Source organism: Varroa destructor, unplaced genomic scaffold, assembly GCF_002443255.2.
Source record: "Varroa destructor unplaced genomic scaffold, Vdes_3.0 BEIS01000003.1, whole genome shotgun sequence".
NCBI lineage: Eukaryota > Metazoa > Arthropoda > Arachnida > Mesostigmata > Varroidae > Varroa > Varroa destructor.
In genome coordinates this window covers 14,834,332-14,850,938 of record NW_019211456.1, presented here as the reverse complement: position 1 = coordinate 14,850,938, position 16,607 = coordinate 14,834,332, and the positions used below count along the sequence as shown (strand labels likewise).

The 16,607-nt window shown below is 38.7% G+C and overlaps 1 protein-coding gene across 9 annotated transcripts in view; it reads left to right on the top strand.

Moving 5' to 3' along the window:
* Nucleotides 1-2,368: 2,368 nt before the first annotated feature.
* Nucleotides 2,369-16,607, top strand: part of LOC111246975 (cell adhesion molecule Dscam1-like) — a 146,202-nt gene continuing 131,963 nt past the window's right edge. The window contains exons 1-6 of one of the 9 annotated variants that reach the window (XM_086982527.1): nt 2,369-2,522; nt 2,601-2,888; nt 3,735-3,785; nt 3,919-4,194; nt 7,029-7,247; nt 7,377-7,652. In XM_086982527.1, coding sequence (XP_086838653.1) covers nt 2,444-2,522; nt 2,601-2,888; nt 3,735-3,785; nt 3,919-4,194; nt 7,029-7,247; nt 7,377-7,652 — 1,189 coding nt within the window. In that variant the 5' untranslated portion in view covers nt 2,369-2,443. Of the gene's footprint in view, nt 2,523-2,600; nt 2,889-3,734; nt 3,786-3,918; nt 4,195-5,021; nt 5,098-5,223; nt 5,500-7,028; nt 7,248-7,376; nt 7,653-12,184; nt 12,252-12,368; nt 12,651-13,299; nt 13,382-13,557; nt 13,834-14,610; nt 14,651-14,754; nt 15,031-16,607 lie in introns of those variants that run through there. The other 8 variants (XM_086982528.1, XM_086982529.1, XM_086982531.1 and 5 more) reach the window with 8 other exon arrangements.

Below are 16,607 nucleotides of genomic sequence, written 5' to 3'. Positions count from 1 at the left end.
GAAATTAAATTTTAGCGGGGTAGTCTTGTAGCCAACCTAATGGGGAAAAAAGCCAGCTGGGAAAGAGAGTACCTCTCTGATACCTTTCCGCCCAAAAGAGTCGTACCACTTAACTGTTACAGTGCGTAACGATAAAAAGTCTTTATTTATTTTCGATAGCAGTATGTACACCTGGACGTTACAAGTGACTTTCTATTTGGTGGCGAAAAGTGCACTATTTCGAATGCCAACTGCATTGGCTAGTGAGTGTTTTGCAAGTAGACCTGTAATGGCTAATCTACCTGAAGACTTCTATGTGCAATCTGCGTTTATAGAAAAAATTGATGCTTCCTCGTTCTATCTTAGCTATTTAGCTCAACAAAAGGTATTTTATTAGAGTTTAGTACAACTGCTAAGTAGACCCTTTCTACGAATTCTATACAGACGACGTCGCGCTGAAGTCTCCACAAACAGAGAGCACTTTTGTGGGTAATTCGGTTGTCCTGACATGTAGCCTTATTCGAGGTAAAGACGTCTCTTTTTCGTGGATAAAAGATGGCATTCTGATTGAACGCAATCAACGTGTCGACGTGGAAAGTGTACGAAAGTCTTCAACGCTTTCGATTGAGCGTGTCGAGGCTCGAGACGCCGGCACCTACACTTGCATTGCGGCCAATGCCGCCGCTGAGGCCAGAACATCGACAACGCTTATTATAAATGGTACTGTTGGTAGTGTTGTCTTTATGCTGGACATCGTTACGTCAGTCGTAATTTTCCGCTTTTTTGTGACTCTGTATTACATGGTAGTACCTAAAATAATATGATATGATGCTAAGCGTTCATGTGTCGATGCTGAAACGAACATGTCTGAAGCCTCGTTCGACGATGGATGTGTTCTTGGTCGCATTCGCACGCGCATACTAGTGATATGGCATGCATTTAACGTGCTTTCAGTTGGCTTTTCAAATTGCCTTCGCATGATATCTACTCATAGATATCCCTAATGGTAGGTGGTAGCTTTACCATGTATCATCTTTTCGAATAGACTAATTTTAGTCTAAAGTTTTGCCGTATCGTTCATGAAGGGTCTTGTTATTATATCTGTTTGAGACAACTGCCATGCCGAATACTATACATGCATTTCATAAATTGATAATGTATACCAAAATGTATACGTTGCACCTGTCAAAACGATATACCAAATATAAGATGCAATGCTAGCTGCACATTGAGTAAGCTGAGCCATCCTATCCAACTAAATTGGTTAGATCTAACTATTCTAGTTAAGAAAACAAAGAAACGTTTCAGTTTGGTACGCCGTAGCAACTTAATAACTACCATACATAGTAGATGAACAAATAGTCATCTATTAAAAACCCATTCTTCAATTTCGCTTGAGATTATCGGTGCCAAATCTTTGTCATCACCCGTAAGCTTCGCCTAACAAGCTGAATGACGCTTTAACAACAAAGGCACTACAAACGAGAGTATGTTTGCTTAATCTTACCCTACAACGCATTTTAGTTGGCTGTAGAGCTGCGCTTGCCTCGAGATGCCCCGTTTGAATAGAATATCTATTCTGATACAGTAATTAGTCTCCCTTGCGGTCTGTTAAGTCAACTTAAGGGCTGACTAGACGTGGTCAAATTTTTCTAAAACACTTTGCTCTTGCATTATTATACTTCTGGGCTAGTTGTAAAGGATGTTACATATTTTATATAAGCGTCGAGCTAGACGACAACGACTTCTTTTTTATCTTAGGATTTTTGTTATTTGGGAAAGGGATACATGGATAGGTACGTATTTCGTATACATACGTTTTTTTTATCTGTTTGAGAACATTTTGTTCATCCCTCCTCGAAGAAATGACATAGGCGAAGATAGAAGTTCGCTGATCCACTCCCTCTAATTAGCAACTCAGAGAAGATTGTGATACCATGCTTCCCTGGATTCAAGATAGACCTTCCTGTAGCTGACGACAATATGTAGCTGAAAAAAAAAGAACAGGTTGATTCCAACCATGTCCATTTGTACACAGAATCCGACTTATGTCGTGAATGGCAAATCAAGACAGATTAATACCTAACTGAAGATATCGAACAATGTGTAAGATAAAAAAATATCGCGTAAATCCATTTTGATTACTAACTATATTTTTTTTTGTTTCTAAGTAAATAAAATTCTGTCAATCTATTACACTAATAGTTAACCGTTAAGATAAGCAAACTCGTGATGAATGGGACTCTTATTCACTTATATCTGCACCACACGTCCTAACAATGTTCAAACTTTACCGCCGAAATCTCCTTCCGTCTGATTCGGCTATTTCTAACGAGGCTTTATCATTGAACAAGTGCCTATTGAAAAGGAATGCCCTGCTCTGATCGTAATTGTAGCTACTGCAGGCATTGCTAGTACTTGCCAGCTGATGTGAGTGTTTTGTCGGTCCAATCAAGGTCATTAGATGGCCATGGCGGTTAAACTAAGCACTTATTGGATACTTTTGTTTCAATTTTCTCTTCTGTCTCACTGCTACTTAGCAGGTAAGTTCGATTGACTGAGGCCAATGAATCATACAAGCGAACATACATGCGATAAGCGAAGTTTATTGGTCACTTCAGATTACTCCAATGTCATAGTGGAAAAAATGTTGCCGAAGCTAACAACGGTTGGCAGTTCAACGTATTTCGCCTGCAGTGCCTTGCAAGGCAAAAACGTACAATTTTCATGGACGAAAAACGGTCTGTTGCTTAAGCCAGACGCCGACAGTCGTATAGAGATTATGAATACGCGAAAAGTATCTACTCTTTCTATCGATGATGTTTTGTGGGATGATCGGGGAGAATATACCTGTGTGGCTAATAATGACGGGACTGAAGATCGAACCTCAGCTGTGCTTACTGTTCAAGGTAAAATTTTATTAAAACTTAAAAAGCTGCGATTGCAGTCACTTTTATTAACTTTTCATTAATAACAACTAAATTATGCTCACTCATTGGGATTGAAGGTGTGGGATATCTTGGAGGTGAAAATTAATGAATGAAGTATCTGTATAATCTACATATGTTGTCACTTTTGTTTGATGGACCACAGTAAGTGCTGAAATTGCTTGATTTGACAAATTGCTTCCACATTATTTTTATATAATTTAGAAATGGAAAGATTCTCAAAAATCGTCTCCCTATTGACCTTTAAATAAGGGAGTTTTTGCATCGCTAACTCTAGGCGTACACATTAGAAAAAATGAATTAAAAGGCTCGAAGAGTGTAGATGAATTGAGTTCGTATGTGTTTTATTAGCTTGTTTACACGAAATCATATTTTCACACCTGACTGGGATGTTTTTCGTGGCAATGCAAACAAATTCGAATTCAAATAAACATGCACACAATCAAAATTACCTATAACGACTGCCTCAGTGGGCCTATCTGTCAAGTAACATCGTGCATTAATCACCTGAAAGCCAAAGACCTGAAACGGGCAGCAAGCAAAGTAGATATAACCACTGAAATGAAATCCATACAACGGGACGAACACTGTAGTTTGCGCATTTAAAATAATTGCGCGTTAGCCTCGTTCTCGTGGATCGACTACCTAGATCCTGATTACGTTTGTCAGATTAGCCAAATCTGTTTCAGCTGTCTGCCAGTTAAACAGTGGACGTTCTAGGACCAAGTATGTTATTCTCGTGTCGAACACTCTGCTGTAATTATCAATATCGTGTTAAATATCGTGATTATGTTTATGTTGTGCTAGCTTATATTATCGCATGGACGGCTTTCGGGGAAGTTGTAAACGCGAACCTCGGTAAGTTTTTCTTTTATGAAATCCCTTGAAGCATAGTGAAATGAACAATGTATTAAAGATACCAAATTCATTATTATAACTATGACTAAAAACAGCCACTACTCAAGCGAAACGTCGGATTTGTATTTTTTAGATCGCATTAAAATTGAACCGTTGCGATCGAAGCAGTCGACAGCTGGCAAACGAATTGCATTTACATGTAACGCCATCGAAGGAAACCATGTTCGATTTTCATGGACGAAAAATGGAAAAGTGATTTATCCCGGAGCACGAATTAGCATCATGTCCGGCGATGAGATGTCGGCGTTAACAATTAAAAGTGTCAACACAAACGACAGTGGAGAATACACCTGTATCGCCAGTAATGATGCCTCCGAAGATCGAAGTTCAGCTAAACTAATAGTTGAAGGTAACAGTTTATATAGAAAAAGTTGTATTAAAATGGGCTTAGTTAAACGACATCGTTATAATAAGAATTAATTATTAGCTTTGACCTGCAGGTTGATCACAGTTGGTTCCATTAAGATTATTATAAAAGAAAAACATACGAATTTTCAACATATGTATGCAGGGTGTCATACACTGTTTTTACGACTCCCTGTTTGCTCAATAAGATTATTAGAATGTTGAATTAAAACGACCGCTGCAGTTTTCAGTAGTCCAGTGTTGTCGTCGAAGTTATTGTTTAACGGCGTTCTAAATTTTGCTCTTTTTTTTTTATAATAAATTATTTTAGACGTTCATTGCTCATGAGCGTATAATCTCATACACAAAGTGTGAACTCATTCGAGGTTGGCCGTCTAACGAACCAGTCAGCACTTGTCTTGAGCTGTATTCGATCTCATAATAAGCAAGTCAGGCTCTGGCCTGAAGGTCGTCAGTAAATTCATCATATCCAATGATAGACTCCATCAGCTAAACCTAAAGCCTGCTTAAAATGACAGTATTTCCGTAAAAATCGTATGTCGAAATCTATGTGTCTCGGAGAAATACATTTTACATGAATGTTTCATATACACTTCTAAATAACTGTCCGTTCATAATTCGCGCGGTAATCTCGCTTTCGTTGATGGAACCATGGTGGTGAGACTATTTCGATCAACACGGGTACTATATACATTCTGTCAGTTTTAAAGCTGATGATGTCGACCAGTCATTTACAAGCCTCCCAAAAACGCTGTTATGTTGTGCCTGAATCGAGCAATGCACCGTTGTCGGTTTTTTTGCCTTAGGAAGAAGGCTCGTGTTCACATGTTTGTGGTTTGCGTGTTTGTATGGATAATCCTAATTTGCACCGTTAACGCTGGCCTTGGTAAGATTCATTTCTATATCGGTGTACTCGAACATAACGGGCTTATTTATATACGAAAACTACGAAACATAGTCATAACTGGAAATTGCAAGCAACGTGTTCATTTTATTTTCTACAATATAATAGATCGGGTAAAAATTGAGCCACTTCGATCGAAGCAATTGATGACTGGGAAACGTGTAGCATTTACATGCAACGCTCTTGAAGGAGAACAGGTCAGGTTTTCCTGGACAAAAAACGGAAAAATCATCCATCCAGGAGGAAGGATAGGAATTGTATCAGTTGATGAAACGTCAACGTTTACGATCAAAAGTGTCAGTGCGGAAGACAGCGGGGAGTATACCTGCATCGCGAGTAATTATGTCTCCGAGGATAGGAGTTCAGCTAAGTTGATGGTTGAAGGTACCGATCAACATTATATTACCACGTTTTGTAAGGGCAGTTTTATATTCAATTTAGTTGATTCTTTTTTTCTGAACAGGAGCCAATTGCCCAGTCAGAACTATTCGTATACATTTTTGTTTACCTCTAACATAAATAAGTTTTTTATAAAAATATAAAAAATAAACTTGCTGTAAATAAAATTGTTTGGATAAACTGAGCGTAACGGACTGAATGCAAAGATATAAACATATAACGATAAGATAATTTGATCACACAGACATACGTTCTATTCGGCAATAGGAACCGTCGTTGATAAAGATGATATAACGTAGTAAAAAAAAATGAGCGTGTTATGATGAAACGTTGTCATCGATTCATGCCAACTTCATTATTGTCAGGCACAGTTTTTTTTCGTTTGAAGGACGTTAACCCTGTGACATGGTCCTGCCATTCGGGTCTTTGTACTTGAGTAAGCGCGCGCTATTCTCGTCCTTGATTGTCGAAGCTCTCGTTCCAAGAGTTTGTGTTGCCTTCATCTATTAGAATCGATTTAGAAATGACCGTTCCCAGTCAAACGTGTTAAGCGTCGCAGCTGTTATTATGTTGCTCCTGGATCAAGTCTATTATCTTCTTTACGATCCCGTTAGAAACAGTCCTACTTTATATATTGTAATATTGCATTTATTCGTGTGGATTTTTTCAAGCGACGCTTCCACCCCAGGACTCGGTAAGATCGCGTTTAATTTTAGTATAAATAAATCATCCCCAGAACGTAAGGCGAAAAAGTAAAAGTGATATGCTTCAAATGATTCGGATCCGTATTTTAGCGAGTCCTATTCTGTTGAAATAAGGATTCTAGATCGTGTAAAAACGGAGCCGTTTAGAGCACAAGACAGGACGATCGGCAAACGTATGGTGTTTGTACGTAACACCCTCGAAGGTGAACAAGTCGTTTTCGTGGATGAAAAATTGAAAAATCATTTATATTTATATATAATTGTCTCCACTGAAGGAACATCTACCTTTGCAATTAGAAGTGTGACCGCTGAAGATTGTGAGAAGTACACTTGTTTGGTAAGTAGCGATGTATCAACAGATCGAAATTCAGCTAAATTCAGAGCCGAAGGTGAAGAAAATTTTCCAGATATAAATAAGATATAAATATTTCGATATAATTTCTACTGGCTACAGAAACTTTTCCAAATTCTGATATTACAAGCAAATTAATCCAGAATTGTATTGTTTTTTAGAAAATAATCGTAAGACAAGTTTTAATTTTTAATTATAAACTTCTTCTTGCAACATACTTCGTGGCACCTCAGGCCATCAATGGGACCTCCTGATAATCAAATATTAGTATACATTGTCTACGCTATCTCCTCGCATTATATAATGTACAAGATGCAACTGAAGATCGGGTAGAATATTATGCGTTCAATAACAACAATAATTTGTATGATTAATTGGCAAGAGTCACCGAAACAATTGCGCCATCTTATTTATACCTAAATTGAATGAGCCTGCGATACTCTTGTTCACTCTGACAGGTTACTTGTGTCGAGAGTATCGTGCTACATATGATGTTCGAATCTTACTGCTCCTAGCCAGTTATGACTCAGGCGTTTTGGAACTCAAAATGCGATTCCTACACCCGCAATTACATCATTGTCCTACCCTTGTGAAATGCCGTTGTTCCGTCCTGTACTTTTTAGTGTTCGTGTTGTGGCAATTTATTGCTTTAGGAGTTACCGCAAATTCCAAACCGGGTAAGAATATTTTTATGAGAATTTGATTAAGAACGAACGACTTTATCGCACTGATGCTAAACGAGCCCAATCATTATAGCATTAACTTCAGAAACGTTATAAATTCCAAAAATGTATTTACACTTTTAGATCGAGTCAAAATCGAGCCACTTAGATCGAAGGAAGCGATAATTGGAAGGCGCGTCGCGTTCACCTGTAACGCCTTTGAAGGCGAGCTAGTTCGGTTTTCCTGGACGAAAAATGGGAAAATTATTTACCCTGGGGGTAGGATGACTATTTTATCTGGTGCAGAAACGTCGACATTCACAATTAGAAGTGTTACCAGTGGTGACAGTGGCGAGTACACATGTATTGCCAATAACGATGTATCGGAGGATCGAAGTTCAGCTAAATTGATGGTTCAGGGTAACGTGGCACTCAAATATAAGATTTATAAAAATAGGAAACTTATATAAATACCTTGTGTTATTGACACATGCTGTCTCGGTATATGAAAGAACCAGATAGGTTCAGCGGTGGCTGTTGGTGGTTGTTCTAGCACATCATAATGCTTAGTGTGTACAAAATGGAACACTCGACATTTACTAGCTTATCCATTGAGTGTAGGGTACTTGCGCGATAAATAAAAAAGTATCATAAGCTTAGTGCTTAATGTTAATAGATGTATAATTCTCCCTGCGCCATTATTTTTGAACAACACAGAAATCAAAGCACGATGTTGTTTGCAACAGTATGACATCGTTCCGCTTGAATTTAATAGCTTTATGTAATTAAATTTATAATTAATTTAATTATAATTAAGACATTTAAAATATCTCAGTTATTAATGGCTTTTAATTGGTGTCCAAGAAAATAAGTACGCAAAAATTAGTTTATTCTAAGCCCATTTCAACTAGGCAGCGAAGAAAATTAAATTATTGTGCGTAGGTCTTAGTTTCAGAGTTTTCAGATAAGGCTTTCATCTGTTTGCCTGACGGACCAGGACCCTCTGTTCCGCGTTTCTTATCAATAACGTTTTAAATGTAAACGCTTTTACTAGATTTAATTTTTTGATGCCCGATTATTAATGTTTCTGTCTGTCACATTATAACGTGGTCTTGGAAGGGCTTCGCATCGAACCGTTGAGTTCGAACTGATCCGAAGTTGATTGACGCCTTATGCTCACCTGCAATACCTGTGAAGGCGATGCGACAAAATTCGATTGGACAAAAAAACACGAAAATTATTCGGTCAGGCGGAAGACTGGATGTTCATATTGCAGACGGTGAAACTTTACCACCAATTGAGACCACAAAGTGTTACAACAAGAAATAGGAAAGATTATATTTGTGCAGCGAGCAAATACGCAGTAATTTCGAACGTGCACTATTCGCCTATTAATAAATTGTAGATTATTCTTGGGGTAATTGTAAATTATGGGGTTCACAAATATGTGTCTTAGTTCAGTTTGTCAGTACTCCATACGGCCGATTTTACTAGAACAACGGAACATCTTGAATTGACATCAAGTCATGTGAATGGGAGATGCGTTCGATGGTAGCTGGAGCAAAAGCGGGCGTTCATATATTGCAATCATGTTTTAGTTGAGTATTCTAAATGCAAGAATTTTTATTGCTACTAGTATCACAGCTCTGCCAAATCAATCTTGATAGTAAAAATAACCATCATAAACCGTGCACAGCAATTAAATAAATCGTAAATGTGATTTTTTTTGCATCACTATTGTGTCGTACTCTTACGCTATCCAGGAATACACCCCAGCTGTCTAACCAGCTTCTCTTAAGCCAGTCGTTACTAAAGCCTACACAAAACAGCATGGGGAACCTTAAGTCCTTATAGCCTTAGATTAATAAACACACGTTTTTACAATTTTACACAGTTTTAACTTGGGTTGTAGGTAAGCAAAATTATTTTAACGTATTTGTTACTGCTATTACTATTGCATCCATTATACAAATAAGATTAATATTAGCTGCGCACTTAAGGAAGTACCATTACCTGAGGAGTGCTACGCGCTTAAACTTGCCGACATCATGAACTGCTTTTCGGTTTGAATTTCCCTCCGAAGCCTCTTGGCGAGCTTAATTGAGGATGCTAACGAGGCTACACTGAACCGGCACATTCGTTTCTCTCCAGCGCAAACACTTAGCCAGCATTCTCCAAGACGCCGTTCGGTGCCCACTGAAACAGTTTTTGTGCTAAGTAGCTAACTGTTGGACAACTTGGGTGAATGTTATTATATGTTATTAAGGATGCTGTGGACTATATGTATGACATTTCTGTCGTTTATTTGTTATTCGTCATCGGTATCAGCTATAGGTAAGATATTAGATTAACCTTGTTCTCGGCCTGATGTGTTTCACGTAAGGTATCCGATAATATTCGAACTATTACCGAACTTTATATATTTTGATTATTATGATTAACGCTTTTAATGGTGGATATACAAACTCACCCAATAAACGGTATTATTTCCATACGTAGAACGGGTGCGAATAGATCAGCTTGGGTCAAAGAAGGTTTTCGTTGGTAAACGTGTCACGTTTACCTGCAGTCCATACCAAGGTGACAATGTTCGATTTCTATGGACGTACAATGAGAGGATTCTTCGCCCTGGGGGACGATTTGTTATTGCAACATCTGCGGAAAATTCAATCCTCACTGTTAAAAACCTATCTAGTCAAGACAGCGGTAATTATACCTGCATAGCGAGCAACAAAGTCTCCGAAGATAGAAGCACGGCTTCTCTACTTGTGCAAGGTTCTCATACCTTCTTAAAGAGCTCTAATAACAAATTTGCTCTAGATTTTGATATATATCAAAACCGCTAAGGACTGACATAGGTAAAAGCTAGTAAAAAAAAAAAAAAAAAAAAAGATGAATATAAAAGAACCAGGCCCTTTATAACTCTTCTAAGCAAATATATAGTACACTTATTACTAGCAATAATAAAAAATAATTATTATTATTTTTTAAGAATATCTATTCGTCATCTGCCACAATATTTAGTTCGATAATAATCAACCATGGTGCCAGAAAAAAATTAATTCCATAATTAATGCTGTTACGCCACTAAGACGGTCTTCTATAGTGCTGATTAGGGGAATGGCCAACAATAGTAATCAGTGTGAAATAGTGACGTAACGTGACAGCACAAGGATATGGACATTGTTCCTTTTGACACGTGCTTGAGTCCAGGAAGTTTTATTACTGTTATCACACACTAATTGAGTCAATAAGCGGAAGTGTCTCGTTTAAGCTTGATTTTGAAACTATGTTGAACAACTGCATATTCTTATCACTGTTAGCATTGCTTATTTGACAGGTCCCATCGGTCTACACGGCATTTAAAAAACTAGTGATTAAGGTATATGATTACCTTACAAAACCCGCATTGCCCTGGATGGATCATTCTTACTGAATTTTGCTTTGGGTTAAATGCTCTTTAACGGCGCCCAGTAACAACTTCGTAAAGCGCTAACTTTTGTCTTATATATTGTTATAATAAAATTGGCTGAACGCGCTTTACTCTCGTCCACCAGGTCAGGCCTCCTGTATCGCGAATATTCAACCTAACATTATACCAGTTATCACTCCAAGCAATAGTGTTTCGTTCAGTCTTGCTCTGAATTTTTGGGCTAGCGTCAATAACGTGCTTCTTGGGGCGAGATATGGGTCGCTGTGCCACTTGCATGAACTACACTGATACTACCTTATAGCGATCTACTTGTGCAAGTAAATACTTAGGCAGATGCCGACAGCGCTGGTCTCAGTAAGAATGTCTGTGTAAATAAATACACAGTTATGGGATTCAATTTATGAGAATTTGGGTAACATAGAATATAACCTACAACATGGTGTATTTTTATTTTTGCATAGCAACCAAAATTGGATCGCTATGATCGAAGGAAGCAATAGTCAGAAGAGTGCATCGCGTTTGAAGATGAATAGGTTTAGTCTTCCTGGACGAAAAACGGCGAAGTTATCTACCCTGGACATAGAATAGGTCTTCTATCCGGAGAGGAAACATCGATGTTTACAATTAAAAGTGTCACTACCGACGACAGTGGCGAGGACAGTTGTATTGCCTGTAACGACGTATCTGAAGATCGAAGTTCGGCTATATTGATAGTTTAAGCTAATGGTCGGACTAAAGGCTTGATTTTTACATGTTGTCCATAATCCCTTAGCCATCGAAATCGTTTCTAAAAATTTACACCTATTGACATTCTTGTGCTGGGAGATAAACTGTAAAATTTGCAGAACATAATAGCATATTAGCTTTTTAATATTTTTTGGCAGTGATGTATGTGTCGAAACAGCCTAGCTAGCTGAAGTGCTTTTGATTTCAGTAAAATGAAAGGGTACGCCTGATTCGCAGCACTGAGTGTAGCAAGATTGAATTACACAACTTAACAAAGCAGTTTATACCTTACTCATTATTTCGAATCTATGCGCTTTGGCTTTTTCTTCGAGTCCGTTCAACCTGTTTTGACAATAGTGCAACTAACAGGTTTGTGTAAAGTTTCAACATGACAACGAGTTTTAAGCGCTGGTCGTTGGCTTGATTATCCATAGTCACAATTCATTTATAGTGCTTCTTCATAGTGCTGCAGAAGTAAAGCGTGTTTGTCAGTAAATGTCACAGAGGAATTAGGCGTTGAAGTTATAGCAGCCTGAGACTTCGTTGGGGTAACCCAATTATGAATTTCGCGCCAACGTCTCGTTACTAGTCGCGGCGGTTGTCATGGAACAAGGCTTCTTCGAATGCTTTATTCCCGAAATCGTCCCTATGGCGCTTCGTTCAGAACTGGTTTATTTATCAGTTGTCCGAACAGGGTGCCATGTGATGGAATAATAATTTTCCCACAGTAATAATATATGTACACCTGATTGGTGATATTAATGTGTCCTACCTAGACGTTTAAGTGTTTGGTTCACCGCAAACAGTGATGAAGCAGATTTTCGTTATACTATTAGTCGCTTATTTGGCTTCAGCCTCGGGTAAGTGCAATTTACCTTGTAATGTTTGTTTACTGACCTTTAGCGCAGGTGTGCATATCTGCCTGTACCGTAATTGGTAAGAAAGTGTTCGCTTTTCGTATCCATTTTGCATTTTAGAGCGAATTCTTATCGAACCACTAAGCTCAAAACGATCTGAGATTGGACGCCGTGTAGTTTTCAATTGTAATGTTTATCATGGCGACGCAGCGAAATTCGTTTGGACCAAAAATGGAAAAATTATCAACCCAGAAAGTGGAAAAGTCGGGGTTCATACTGTGCACGGTGAAACCTCAACGTTGACACTGAAAAGTGTTACGGCAGAAGACAGCGGGAATTATACATGTATAGCGAGCAATTCTGTGTCAGAGGGGCGAAGCACAGCAGCACTCGTTGTCGAAGGTGGACCCAATATGTATTTTGTCCCATTTTTAATTTAAGAGGATAAATTTCTTACTGACTTTAGTGTCCCACAATATATATTCAAACGTCGAAAATAATGATAGTTGCTATAATGATTATACATTTAACAACTGCAAACGAGAACAAATGGCTATAGCTTGTTCGCATTTGTGTACAAATAGATAATCATATACATAAACTTACAAGTACCTCAGTAAGTTCTTCCTTATAATTTTCGCCTGCGTACAGCTATTTCGCTTGTAACTTGCGAAAATTCTGCTATTGAATACATCGTTCAAATCACTGACGTTATTACGGTAACCAACCAATGAACTACACCAACTTTAAATTCCTGCACAGATTGATACTTTTCTTTACCTAGTTTAAAAGAGCTTGCCATGAACTAACATACCCTTAGAGACCTTAACTTTAATAAGCAGCCTGCGAGTTTGAATTTGCCTCCAAAGCCTCCTACACGGTGCGTCGAATGGAGGGCTAGCGAGACTAGCTACACGGACATGTAGGGGGTAGTCTCTATCAAGACAATGTTGAATTACACAAGGCTGTATGAGACGCCTTGTTTAGCGTTCGAAGTCGTCATAATTAGTATACAACCGTCAAAAGATCACAGTGAAAAATTGTTACTGCATCGAATGCAGTTACAATGTGGTGGACTTCATTTGTCACACTACTGTCTTTCGCGTGGTGCACTTCATCGGTGCCAGCCATGGGTAAGCATACTGTCTATTAAACTTCGATAAAACTCTGTGTTGATTATGCAACAAAAAACCGACTGTCTATATAGCCGGCCGCGCGTATCACGATCTTACCAAAATGACCCTACCTACTCAAAAATAGCTCTTGAAATAAACTGAATCAAAAATTCGGTACTTCGATTGTGTTGTAGAGCGTGTTCGAATCGACCAATTAGTTTCGAAGAAGGCTTCAGTGGGAAGGCGTGTTACATTTACGTGCAGTGCGTACCAAGGTAACGAGGTTCAATTTTCTTGGACGCGCAATGGAAAAATCCTCCAAAGCGGACAAAAATTCGTCGTTGTAACGTCCGCCGAAAGTTCAATGTTAACCGTGAAAGCTGTGTCGAGCGAAGACAGTGGGAATTATACCTGTATCGCAAGTAACCCGTTCTCTGAGGATAGAAGTACAGCTTTTCTACTTATTGAAGGTTGTAATGTGTTCAGCTGAAAACATTGTTCATAGAATTTACGGTTTGCCAGAGTTTTTCTACAAATAGGCTTCGGGATAATATTTGCTGAAACAATCGATACATTTTGGTTGTTAAGCTTCCACATATCGCTAGAATTCGATTTAGGATAAATATGATTACGAATCCACTAAATGAGTAGCGATGAAGTCAGCGATGTTAATCTTCTGCTCTGTTTATCTGCGTATAGAAAGACGAAGCAAATAGCGGTCTTTCTCCTATGCAAATAACAAACAATAGGTACTCAATTATTCGGTAAGACCAAATGGTTACTTTGGTTGATAGTTATAAAATTTTTTTTTACTATGTGCGCAATGGCAAATTACGTTTTTAACGGGACACAGCAAATCTATGAGCAAAAGAAACAGTATAAAAATTTGATTCCTAAGGATGTTACATATGTTCATATTAATTCTGCCAACATTCTCAGAAACTGATTATGCGCTTTCTCTTTTGGGCAGTATGATCGAATTATACCGCGATGCATCGGTAATTGAATTATTACCACCGGAAGACAGCTAAAAAATGCAACGACTACTTCCGTATCACTTTAAATTAGGCGCTCTAGTCTTGTCAGTTGTTGACAGATGTCTGGAACCCAGACTACTAGCATCTTGATTCAGACAGCCTCATTCAGCTTTCGGCAGACGCCTGAGACTTGCATACCGACTGTATGTCCTAACCATGTGTAGTTGCCTAAATTACAAACAATTTTGTGCGATTCGAATATGGTACGGTGTAATTGTGCTATTCATGCAGCACTTCACCACAGCCTTGGGTAAGTTTATCTGGCATACTCGCAAGCTATCTTAACACGTAACCAAAATCTGCTAAAGCTTCTCACTTCTATTCGGTTGGGATAACCTAAACGGCATATTTTAGAGCGTATCCGAGTGGAGCCTCTCAATCCGAAGACGTCTGGCGTAGGTCGGCGAGTTGCCTTTACGTGCAATGCTTTGGAAGGTGACGGTGTGAGTTTTTCGTGGACAAAAAATGGTCGAATTGTCCAAGCAGGAGGAAAATATTCAATTATGACCAATGATGAAGGGTCAATGTTTACCATTAAAAGTGTTTCTACTGAAGACAGCGGCAATTATACCTGCATCGCTAGCAATGCTTTATCCGAGGATAGGAGTACGGCGTCGCTGGTAGTTGAAGGTGAGAAGGACATGATGCCGAGTATTACGTTTCGTAGTTGTCAACCTGCCATCGTGCTTAGTTAGCTTCAAGATTAGACCAGTGTACCCTCATTTGCGATAACAATCATATGTAGTTAAGAAGCGAAGGTCGCTGCTCCTAAGTGAGAATCGACAAAACGTCTGTTTTCACTTAACGATTTGGACGTGGCATTCAGTAATGTAATGTAAAATACATGCAAACTATTTTAACATAAAAAAGTAGTTGTGTTCACGCCAATACAAGAACATGTTTGTGTGTAACTATGAGCTAGCGCATAAACATTTAGGATTGGGAAGATTATAAATTGTGGTGTAACTTTGAAGCCAGGCACAGACACACGATTCGTTTCGTGCTGGGAGCCAACTGTCTGATTGACAGCTCAACGGCGGGACGCAAAGCTCGAAACATAGAGATTCCAAGGTAACGAAGAATAACGGTCACAACCACAGTTGAGAGAACATGATATTATCAACTTAAAAGGGCTTAAAAAAACTTAAAGTTGTTTTTATTGGTACCTATTTATTTACTTTCTGACTAACTTCATCAGTGAGCGACGCTGTTAGCGCAATCTAGTCGGCCTATTTAACGAAGGGTAATGATCCTGTACGTTCTTTGTCGCTTTATAACTGCGAGTGAATTTTATCCAAATACTGACAACAAATTTATTGATCAGCTGCTTGTCAAAGTTGCGTTACAACGTCCTCCACTCAGCTGTAGGAACATCAATAATCTGCAACTATGTACTCAGTTATGGCGCTAACGAGATTATCACCTCGCATCGTGACGAGGCTACGGCCATTCTACCAGAAGCAATACACACTGTCGTTACTGTGTGTAGCCTGCACTCTCAGGCCTCACTTAAAGCGATACGATTGGATTCGTCTATGCCGATCAGCGAAAAATGCCTGTGTGCAAGGAGAATAATCGGATTATGCGTTAGGACTGCCATAATCACTGAAAACGTTTAAGCAGGCGAATAGTGAGAAAATGAACTGAAACAATTTGACGTAGTACCGTATTCTAACTAAGCTACCATTATCGACTGTATAATGGGGTGAGAGCACGAAAAAGGCAATTACCTCAGAAAATGTCCTAAGAAGGACACAAGTTGAACAATTGAATTCTAGTTTTCGATGGTCCATTCTGCAATTATGCAACAATAATGCATAGCTTTATTCAAGACAACGCAGACATCGTCCTAAAGCAACCAGTGCCGGACTCCGTGGCGAAAGTAGGAACATTCTTGGCACTTTTCGAAGGACAGGATGTGGCCTATTCGTAAATAAAAAAGGCTTTATAGCTAGAAAGCGTGACAAAATACAATATTTAACAGAAGACAGATATTAATGCTTGGCATTGGGGATACAGTAAGTGCCGACCGACGCACTTACACCTGTATCTGCTTTTAATAGCGGATCCGAAGACCACACCTCAAGTAAACTACTGCTTGAAGATACGGTGTCTAGATGAAGTCCATCCTGATCCATTTTATAAATCCAAAAAATTAATCGGCACCAATCAAAGGTAGTAGAAAATTAAATTTATGCAAAACTTAA